The sequence below is a fragment of the Phaethon aethereus genome, assembly GCF_964289735.1.
Source record: "Phaethon aethereus genome assembly, chromosome: 3".
Taxonomy (NCBI): domain Eukaryota; kingdom Metazoa; phylum Chordata; class Aves; order Phaethontiformes; family Phaethontidae; genus Phaethon; species Phaethon aethereus.
The window spans coordinates 123,775,213-123,787,242 of NC_138576.1; the positions used below are offsets into that span (position 1 = coordinate 123,775,213).

General features: G+C 37.7%; 1 protein-coding gene across 1 annotated transcript in view; it reads right to left on the reverse strand.

Moving 5' to 3' along the window:
- The window catches only part of SLX4IP (SLX4 interacting protein), a gene marked incomplete at both ends in the record, with an annotated part of 72,542 nt that overhangs the window by 17,462 nt on the left and 43,050 nt on the right, over positions 1-12,030 (reverse strand). The window contains 1 exon segment of the mRNA XM_081998628.1: positions 475-552. Coding sequence (XP_081854754.1) covers positions 475-552 — 78 coding nt within the window.

The following is a 12,030-nucleotide window of genomic DNA, read 5'->3' on the forward strand; positions in this document are numbered from 1 at the left end:
TGAGAAAACATGAAAAAAAGATCTGGCCCAATGACATCACCTATGTAAAGATTTTATAGCACTGAGGTGAATGAAAGCCTTTTCTTGCATACACTTGTACTGTACAGTTGATGTCACAAGACACTCGAGCAATAATGAAATGATTCATACTGCAACCTCTGGTTGATTCACCCTGCAGAGACTCAGTAAAATGCTGAGTCTCATCATACTTACAGAATTTGGTGTGGCTTAGCTGATTACCCTGGGGCAAGGCATACAAAAATTTAAAATTATGTTTAAAAAAACCACAACATACCATCATATGTTAAGAAACTTTTTTTTTTTTAAGAAACATCCTCTGAAAAAAATCAAAATCAAGCTCTGGAAGAAATTTTGATTAAGTAGACCAAAATCTGACAAGTATTAGTTTATGTTCCCTTTTGTCTCCCAGAAATGCAAAATTCTAAGTAACACCATAAGAAACTGATTTCTTACCACGATAATGTTTCCCTACAGCACAACGGAGATTAACCCATCTCTTCATAAAGTAGGCAGTAACGTGAAAACTGTTGGCTGCAACATAAAACAAAGGGATAATGATGAGTGTAAGGGTATCTTGGGCATTCAGGTCTCAAAGTGTTGCACATCTGTGAAGACAGGATTGAGAGAAAGCAGCAGCAGTTCAAAAATACAAAAGAAAATGTAACTTTAAAGGAATATTTTTAAAAAGAAACTGCTCATACTAAAGTCTCAAGAAATTAGTATCTGAAACAGGAGAAAAATCTAAACAAATTACTAACCACCAAGTTCTGGTAGCTAACCACAGAAATAAAGTTAAATCAATTAATTGATGAGAGATGTCATCCGCTTAATAGCCTAGTGTCATGGTCACTAGTCCAACAGGCTAGAGTCCTGTTCACTATGATGTTTTCATACATATTTCTACAAGAACACTACCGATGACCAGATACTTAACTGCCTTCTAGAGAAAGGTGACATACTCAAAGTTGATAGAAAAACCACTGGCTTAAAAAAAACCCTACCACAAACAAACATGAAAGGTCTTAATTATCTGCAATCTCATTGAATTAAGTTAGAAATGCATACATGTAAACTCCTCAATATCTACAAGTAGACAGAGCTAGCCTGGCTGACCCAGCAGATACCTGTAATATACAGAGAGGCTTCTTCAGTTTCTATTCCTGAGAACGACAGAAATCCTTGTGCACCAGGAGGGTAAGAAAAGAAGAGAAGGGATTATATATTACGGCAAAGAGACTATTAGACTACAGCTAAGGAAATCAGCTTTTACTTTTGTTCTACTTAAATTCCCAAATGACCTTGAGTTAATCAGTTAGGACTTGATTCATAAAGGTATTTAGCAACCTAACTCCCACTGAAATTGAAAGAAGTTAGCATCTGTGACTCCTCCTCCATAGTCTCTCTGTACACCTCACTAAAATGAACATGCAAAAGAGGGTACTTCCCCTAACTCTGATGCGTTTTGCAAGACTGAAATTATTGCTGCTTCCAATTCCAGTCAGATACCCTAGGTGCAATTACCACAGAAAAGTTAGAAAAAACAAGCGCTACTGCCGTTCTTATAATCTAACAATTTAAAAAGAATTAAGGCAAGCTTGCTTGTTCCAGTCTCAATCTCTACTGAGCAAATGCCAAGGCCTACCTTATTTCTAAGCGTAAGCCCCAAAATGCATGTCCTCCTCTGCACATGTCTACATAGTCCACAACTCTCCTACTTGTACAAGATCTCCAAGCAACTCACCATCAAGTGCTGTTCAGCATCACCTCTCATTAAGAAGTATAGTTATTGATCACAATCAATCCCTTTGAAATTTATCAGTCATCTTTCTTCCTTCCCCTCAGGAAGATACCTAAAATTTGACTTCCCTTTAGAGATCAAGTCAAGATGTGACAAGTTGAACCATCCCTTAAAAATGATGAGCTCTAGAGAAAAATTTGGATGTAATCCACCAGCTTTATTAACTGTATATTTACGAGCACAATTAAGGAAAATTACTTTTAGCTATTTCCAGTTTGGCATTCACAATTCTTCAGCACTGTTAGTAAGGTTAGCCAAATCAAGGAATTTTCCCTGTATAGAAATAAGTTATTAGTGTGATAACAGCGTCTTCCACTGTAAGCTCCGTAACACTGAGAAAGTAACATTCATAAAAGTACAACTTTGCAAACAAACCTTCAACCAGAGAGTAAATATTATTAAAGGAGTCTTTCTACCTCCCTGTGACTGCAATATTCCAAATATATTTTTCTTGAGAAGATCTTAAAATGAGGAAGTATGAATCTTTTGCTTTTCACAGAGAAGAGCAAGATACTTCATTCCCGAAATTCTTTTATGAATCCATGACATGTACATCTGTTTATTTTTTTTGCTAGCCTGGTATTCTCCAAGAGGTTAAGTGTTTAATCATATTTGATTGACTAATGGCCTGAACAAAGTTTCAAACTCCTCCTAAAGGCCCTTAATTCAGCTAGTTACTGTTCTCTGGAAGAGAATGCCTACCTCAAATCTAAAAAAATAAATAATTAAGAGATCAAGACACTTCTACACTATTTTTGCAGTGTCAGCTCAAGTCTGAAAATCTTATAAGGCCTTCACAGTGACTTGTTTTCAGTTGCACCTGAGCTAACAAGCTCAGCCCAGAGGGACTAGCAATAGAAAAGAAATTTAGTTTCCATGACTATTTACTACTTGACTTGGCTGAAAAAGCCTGAACAAGCCTGAACAGATGATTTGCTGTTACTTATTGCTAACTGTGGAAAAATTTTGAGATGCGTTACATTCAAGATACTGATATTTTGAAAGCATCACACAGCTACGCTCATCAAATGTTTTTAAACCCTCTCGTATGTGACATCTGATCTAATCCACAGTCAGCTGGAGCTTGCAAGACTTCCCTAGTTTTAAAGTTGCCAGTTACTACAGAACTATAAAAACTGTGATATCCTCTTTCTGCTTCCTTTGAGAGAAATATATTATCCAATTAACCATCCTGCTTCATGAAATAGGAAACTAAAAAATAAGCCCCACAAGAAAACCTTCTTATCTGACAACCTCATGCCCCTTGCAGCTTTTTAAACTTTCTACACAGTTACTCAGCATGAGTCTAAGTCTGTTCTCAATTCCAGACTTGTCCACCATCAGCACTGTTTATATACTAGCATATACTAATGTTGGCTTTGGGCAAGCTGTGGATTACGCTCCAGGGAAGATGGCTAGTGTATCCTCAGCAAGGACCAACAGCTGCTGTTCACAATATCTGGAAGGCCAGACCAAGTGATATGTACCAAATGATCCAGCACTAACTCCTTTTAAGCACACCACAGAAGTTTTAACCTCGAGCTGCAAACACTGTTTTGCAGCCACTAATATAGAGAGAAATTTCACTGATCTTAGGCTCAACAAACCCACTTGGCTCAATCTTCAATTTCCTCTTCACCATGCAGTGTAGACAAAGCTCCATTTGTAGATTACCAACAAAGAAGCAGAAATAAAATTATTGTTAGTCATTTGGGGTTTTTCTTACTTCAATACTGTGCACCTAAATCACCAGATCCAGGTTACAAAAACAAACAAGAAAAAAAAAAAAAGAAAAACCAAACAAAAAAAACCTCCACCGCAAACCCTGAAACTCAAAGTGACAGAATAAAAGTATTTCTAGAAGAAACACAGTCTAGTTTCAGCTGAAATACACACCAGTGAGTGCTGTCTTTTAAGGGAAGGGTAATTTGCCCTGCTTGCTGTATTTCATAGTCCCACGACACCAAGGGGAAGTATCAGACACTGACTCTTTACTGTAAGACTATCCAGCAACACTTGTTTTCCAAAGCAGTCACAGCCAAGCTGCCTTGCGCTTCCAGAAGGCTGCCAAGAAGAGGCTGTGGTACAGCGTGGAGCAGTGGGAAGCCCTCTCCCACGGCTATTACGGACCATTCATCTGGGAGCCTGGGAAAATGCCTCTGAGCTGCTGAGTTATCTGGAGCAGCCTGGCAGGTGTTCACTTCCCAGTGCAATCTGGCACCTGCATGGCTCTAACTAAATTCAGTCAAGTCTCTCCAAAGCCACAGTACACGCTTAAGAAGGCCAGTTGCCCCCCAAACATTTCTGTATCTGACGGGCACCTACTTCTCATCGCACAGTATTTTTATATCACCTTTAAAAAAACCCCACCTATTTTTCCTCCCAGCCTAGACATTTCACACTTCTGACAGGTTGTTCTGGATTAGGACTGCCTCTATGTTTGGAAAGTAACAACAAAGTAAACCATTGCAACACACAGATATTAAAAAAATAAGAGGATAAATTTCTTATGTTACAATGTGAAAATAAATACGTAAGTGCATTAGACTTTCTGACATACTATATTGTACATTTAAAAATCTACATTTTGCTTATGCTAGATTAATTATTTCACACAGATTAAGCTATACTAGTAATAATGTTTACAGTATATAGAGCTTTTCATCTTCAAAGTGCTCTACAGACATATTATTACACTGCTTTTTAGAAGTCATATTTCTTCACTTAAAATTATTCACCACCAAATCCAAATTCCTGATCAGTTGTAAACAAAAAGGGAACCTTTTATTCTAAACCTACTGTTAACCATGCAGTTTTCCTTCCCCAAAACAAATGTACATGTTCATAGTGTGTGCTCCAGAGTAGGTCGCCATTTCTAATTTAGAAGTGATTCAAAATCAAACGTTGGCATGTAAGTTTAAGTCAAAGTCTAGGACAGACCAGGGACAGCGGATGCAAGTCAGCAGATACAAAAAGCTAGTTTTCCTGCCCCTTTTCTGGTGTTCAGAATAGCTACAGAGTTTCTGTATAATCTCAGACACATACACCACCACCCCTCCAAACCAACCAACTTCAGTTAATGATAACAAGCATCTTCACCTAGTGCAAATTTTTATACACCAAATAGTGGGTTTCCGAACAACTTAGCTCAGGTTGACATCCATTTCTTCCATCCATTCTGTCTTCAGTTCAAAGAATTTTTAAACTATTTTTTAAAATTGTAATTATTTCAAGGGATATCACAAGCAAGGACACAGGAAAATACGTAATGATCAACATAAAATAAAGCCCATAAACTTAAAAAAAAAGTTTAATATCTAAGGAGAAACATTCAGGCCATTGAATTTATATACATGAAGTATGGACTTAGGAAAACAAAAAAAGACTTGGGTGCTGTATTGAGTGAGTAAGTCTTGCTGCAGGGTCTGATCTTGCAAACTCTTATACCTGCAAATAAATTCAGTGATGTAATTTGCCTCTGTCTTTTTCCAGGGTGCATTACAGTCAGCTTAAACCAAGTATAGACAAAAACAGATTACTGATTTTTTTTCTCCTTACTCTTTCACAATTTTATAAGTATTAGTGCTATTCTTCTATCTGCTAAATCTTCTGAACACAGGCCAGTTGCCAACACAAACAGGTGAGAGATCTATCCCATCAAGGATGTAGGGACAAGACTTAGTTCCTGTCAGGGAGCAAGGTCCCTGACTAGAAGACAGATATTAACCTTTAAATGAGCTTGATCAAGATAGGATGAGATATGCCTAGTAGAATCCTCTCTGCTATCAAAACATTGATAGCTGGACATGGCACACTGTCTAAAACCTTCAGAATGAGAGCCATTAACAGTGAAACTGGACTCAGCAATTTTATGAAATCAAACAGCAGGGTTGTAGGACTCTCTTCTAGCAGGAGAGGTGCAGAATTCACTCTGCAATCAGAACGGTAGTGACCAAATTGGATCCAGGAGAAGGCGTTTCTTAGCCTGCTTGTCTTGGGTATTCTGGAGGAAAGAACTGAGAAAACAAGCATGTATGAGACCATCTGGCTGCAAGATGAGAAATACACCTGATGAAGGTCCTGAGAACATGCCAGCTCTGAAGGAAAAAGACCATCTTCCCCTCATTAATACTTGAGATGGAGAGGCAGGCTGATCCAGTCCTGGAAAACAGCTCTTAAGATACAGTCTCTCGAAACCCATCCATAATGTATAAGCAATAATAGCTAGCACCACCTGCTAATGCGTTCAAGTAGATAAACATAGAGCAGTATATTTGATGGTCAGTGTACCATTACCACAGACAATTCTAATAGGAGACAAGATTTGATTTCAGCCGTTTGTTGATCTCAGATTCAATGACCATATTATTAATTGCATGTGATGGGCTTTAACATATGAACAGAATGCTATTTATGAATCCTCACTGACTTGAGCATATAAACTGTATTCCAGAGGAAGCCACGTGCCTGGACTCCTTTAGCCACTGGAACGAGCCTGACAGCTGAGAGGAAGGCTGAGAAAGGCACCCATCTCTACCAGCCAAAAGGCAGAGAGAACTGGAAAACAAACTCTGTGGTAAACACTGTCTGACCAGTCAGCAGCAGCAGCAGCAGCATCTAAAGTCTCTTCGAAGTGGTTATATCACCATGAAGAGCGGCTTAGTTAAAAACTGTCTGATGCCACATTTCCACATCAAGCCAAGTATCTCCTCCAAACTGGCCAGACACAGCTGTATTCAAATGGAGCAATGTCACTCACTCACATCACTGAATTCCTTGCAGTAATAAAAGGTAGATTCTAGCTAAAATGAAACACAGACACTGTGGTGGTGACAAGTTTGACTTCCAGGGCACTAGGGAATGCATACAGTCGCCTTTAAAGCACAGGCCTCTTTCAGGCTGAAAGCCTGTCTCTGTGTTTTTTAACTTGAGAGTATCCACGAGCTTCCTGAAATGTTTTGATGCCATGAAATACTTGAAAAGGAGGATTTTGTACTTTAAATGTCAAGAATCTCTACAAAGCAAGGTCTCTTCTAGCACAGAAACTCAACCAAAAATTCTGAAAGGCTTATTTCCACATAACAGACAGAACTTACAGTTCATTGGAACAACACTGTCACAGGTGACAATACTACAATGCTGAAAGACTTTCAAATGAAGTCAATCAAATCCTTCACACATTTCCAGGCTCTATGTTTTTCCCCCTGGTAATAGGAAATAACTTCTGCAAAACTTCTTCCCCGAGAGAAAAGGGTTTTAACCCTACAGCTCCCACAGCTGACAAGACTTTCATCTTCTACGAATAACAAGGTCCCTAGGCAAAGGTCACTAAAAATGTCAGGAATATATTGTATCACATGACTACAAAACTTGTGGGTTTGGTGAAAAAAGCCTGACAAGTCTGCCACTGGAGACATGATGGCAGACAATGAGAGGGAAAGAAAAGCTAGTAGCAGGTATCTTCAGCACAACTTTAAAAAGATGGCATGAGTGTGAAAAGCTAGTTTTTTCAAAGCCTATCCTGATGTATAGCAGTAATTAATGTTCTTGTCTGTCTTCTTTGAGGAGTCCTGTTAGGATAGCCCAGTGGAGCTAAGCAGTAGGTGTTGATGGTCATGACTCCTCTTTTCTTCTACCCTATCATCTAGGGAAAACTTCAAAAGAAAGTGAGTTCTAAAAGACACGTGTGGACTTGAACCAACAAGCGCTTCACGTTGTTGTCCGAACAGAGCAAGTTGTGCCAGAGGTTCCTGGGTTTTTGTTTTTTCATGCAACAGACTTAGGTTTATAACAACTCAGAATATAAGGAAATTCTGGAGCATCGCAAATAGGTGGAAGGTCACTACAATGGAGCCTTCTGTATTTTCTCTTTTTAAATGCTGACAAATAGACCGTAATTAAGTCAGCTGCTGAAAGGCTCTATTTCCAAATAAGTCTCAATCTCCTTCTGCTCTCACACAAAGTGGATACCACCAAAGAGACCAAGAACAACCCATGATTGTGATCATCTGCTCAGTGCCACTCAGCTCTAGCAGTGAAGCAGGTGCTGGCTGTGGTACAAAGAGCTGGAAACTGACTGCAAAATGGTTTGTAAACAACTGCTCACTTCAGTTTACTCAAGAATACAGTGTTATAAAGGACCACCTGAATTAAGCAGCTCAGCATCTTGCAGTTTCTGGCATCAGTGTAACAGATAATAAGTACAAAAAAAGTACACAAAACATCGCCTTTCTCCATATTAAATACCAAATCTAAGGTCTTTTATACAAAAGACCAAAAACCATGAACCTGTCCTGTGCCATGGGAGGAAAACAGAAAAGGAACAGACAGGCATTGCCCATATCCTGTGATCCACATGTGTGGCACAAAAAAACCCAACCTAAATATCTTTATTAAAAGAATAAGAGAAAAATACTCTGTAAACAAATACAAGACTGTCACCTTCTATCCTCTCTAAAGCAAGCCTTGTAATTTAAACAACTTTGTTTTCCATTATTTTTATAGTGAGTATTTCACAGGTTGAATGCTTCTCTCTGAATAAATGTAATTTGCTCTGCATTAGGATATCTCTTATCTGTTTGAAGTTGATGGAATATATCAAGTCCTGTTTATGCCCACAATGCATATTCAAGATTGCACTGGACTTTTTTCCTCCTCTTTTCAATTAAAAGTCTTTCTTATTTGCTACACTACTAAATGTTTATTTACTTCTATATGTTTTTAATACATTAAAGCCCAGGCCCTGCAAAGCTTTGCTGGTGTAGTTTTGTTTATGGTCTGTCACTTGTGCCTTTGTAGTCAATAGAAATACTCAGTGTGTAATAAATACAACATACCTAGTACCTTCAATGGTGAATCAAATGCACATAACTGCTCTCACTGAACTACTTATGCAAAGAAAGTACGCATAACTTTTTTTCAGGAATTGGCCCTCCATCTCTATCTGGTCAGATTTCTGTAAAGCCTTATAAAAATCTTCCAAATATACATAAACCCACAAAAATGTTTGCAGTTTTAAAAGCTGTATTTTCTCTCTACCTTTATCATATGACAATGAAACTTAGGAACAAAAGAACAAAGGAAAGTATTATTGTGTAATATGGTAACATGGAGAGTTTAAAAGAAATTCCTATTCATATTTAACCATGAAATTACACCCGCAATTACTTCCAGTTATAACGAAAATAGAAAGGACTTCAGTGTTCAACACACAGCTATAATGATTTTTTTTTTTTTAAATGTAATGACAATTTTTGTTTTTCTTGGACTGCTGGTGATAGTTTGTGGACTTTTATATTGAGACTTTCAGGGAATGCAAGGGTTAAAGATGTGTAAAACAGATTTTCTCACAGTTTAGAGAGAGCAAAACAACACATTTAGGAAACCAGGCAGCTAAAAGGTCAAAACGTTACACTTCCAGGTCAAACTTCTGGTTGCAATTAAGTAAATTCCTCTAAACATTTCTAGGGAAATCATATTTCTTTTAGGTTTTATTTCAAATCCCTATTCTTTCTTGCTTACATTGTAACCAAAACAATATTGCTCTCTTTAGAAACATTTAATAGAGAGTACTTACTTTCCTTTTTTTTTTTTTTAAAGGAACCTGAAAGTTCATCTCAAAATAAAAATCAAATCCTCATGTTTTTCCATCTCATTTAATATATAGTTGAATGTAAAATGTAAAAAGAAGCTATCAAACATGGTTAATTTTTTAAAATTAGTCTTTCTTTTCCCATTAGAAATCATATTTCCCTTTTCATCCACTTGATTTGTATTTTCATAGTAGGGTTTGGTTCATGTTTTCTGGGTTTTTTACTAAATCAAGCTATTTTCCTCCTACCATACAGTTACCCGAAAACCCCGGACACTGACAATGGTCATGATGTAAACATACCAACAATCCCATAACTCCTATCACTGCCCAACGAGACTACTCAGGTCTAAAATCGTAGAATCTCTGCCCCAGTAACACACATAGATTTTCAGAGTTTTTTTCAGAAGTCCCAAACACACAGCCACCACGGCTGCACACAGACACAGCATTCTCCGCACATGGGTAACAAGCACAACAGAAATGCAGTGTATGTGGTTTCTGTAACACACGAGAGGTAGACCTGGTATTCATCTAAACAACGCAGCCCACTATGTATATTAGGAAGTGATATGTGCAATCACATGTACCCAAGCTGAAAAAGTTAAATCCTAAAGCTGTATTCATTCTACACTAAAACACAAAAGATATGACCAGATTCAGACATCATTTGCAAACGCTTTACTTCAGCAGAACACACGTATTACACTAGAAGAGGATGACTCCTGTACTTTATCTGTAGCGTATTCCAAGCAGCACGGTCTTCAAGCTATCCCACACACATATTTGTAAAAGTCAGACAGCTAAGGAAAGTCAGGTCTATCATACTGACCAAATAATTTCTTCTCTGGTAGGTCACACATTTCAACACATGGGATTTAAGCATCCATTAAATGCAGACCACAGAATCTATAAAATGCTTCTAGCAGAAATACTATTTGCCATGTTCACAAAGGATGAGAGAAGATAATTTAAAGTCAAACCTATTCTTTTGAAAATTTCAACAGAAACAGTGAGCACAAAAAAAAAAACACCACCCCCCCCAAAAAACCACCCCACACCAAAACCAAAAACCCAAAGCTATCTGCTGCTTGTTCCAACTGTGCCTACTGCTTAAACGGGTCCAAAGAAGCTGTACGCCAGTATCCTATCCTCTGTATCCCTGCTTCTAAGTTACTAGAGAAGGCTTAAAAAAAAACCCTATACAGAGCACACAAGAAAGAGCACCTTCAAGAAGAACAGATGTTGGAAAAAAGAATCAGGCAGTCAAATAAGAAACAGTAAGTGCTTAGGGACACATTTTCAAAATCACTCCATGTGGATTCCAAAAATGCTGAATTCCCACTTGGGACAAACAGATGCTAAGGGCTCTTTCAAAAGGTTCATCTATGTTCTCTGGCCTAGATGAGAGTCATTTTGATATTCTCAAGAAAATATCAAATCAGAAATTAAAGGTGGGGTTCATCTTGCCTAACCTGCAACATCTGCATCAAACCAGTATTCTAAATTTCATTTTTAACTGATAGAGATTAATTGCCTATTAACTCCTATCCAGCTTTGATAAACTGAAAGAGGAAACATAATTCCACTTTTTACCTAACTATATAATGAAAACTCCAAAGATAAACTTTAAATTTGCATAAACATGTGTCTTTGCATAAACTGAAGTACTAACAGCAAAATTACTATGCAGATCTAGTTGGATGCTCTACAAAGACCTTTATAGCTTATACAGGTATACAAGAGAGTAGCTGTCAACATTTGTGCATGCAAACGCACTTTTTGCACACACACATACTTAAGAGTAATTTTCATAAATTATTTTCTTTTCATAAAAAATATATGGAAACAAGAGACAAACAAAAGATGGAAACAAGATGGAAGCAAGAGAAAGAAACAGAATGAATTAAAGCAGATATGAACACTTTACATTAGAAGTCAAGGCTGTTAAAACCAATACCAAATTCTTTTCGCAAAAATACACCAAATAAAACAACTCCCCTGTTGTTTTGAATAAATTATATTTCTTTTCAATACAATACTAACTAAATAAAACACTGTATTAAGGGTATCTTTAAAATACACTATTTCATTTCCTATCCAAGACCATAAATAACTTCAGATGGGAGCTGCAACTAGGGAAGAAGTAAAATAAGGAGAGCACATTCATCCCACCTGGTGCTGCAGCTGCACATGTCCCATGAAAGACAGAGATAGCAATTGCTAAAGTCTCTGCAAATATCGGTGTAATAACAGGAAGACAAAGGTGGATCCTTCAATCTAGAAAGTGCAGAACTTTCTCTGACAATCTTTGAAACACACCAACTCTCTCTGACACATTAATGAGTTTGCAGTTTATAGCGCCGGCTTTTTCCAGAAAAGTACGATGATAAGAAAGGCCACACCGGGTAAGATCAAAGGTCGATATAGCTAAGTGAACTGCATGTGAAAGTCGCTATAAATGGCTACAAGGGAAGACTAAATACAAGAGCAAAGTGCATGTGGCTATTTCCCCAATACTCCCCCAGACTCCAAGCTCTTTCAGCTCAGGCCGTTATTGAACCAAAGGAGATTTCTGTGAATTCTGTACCCTCCCCTGATTACTCTCCCATATTCTTGT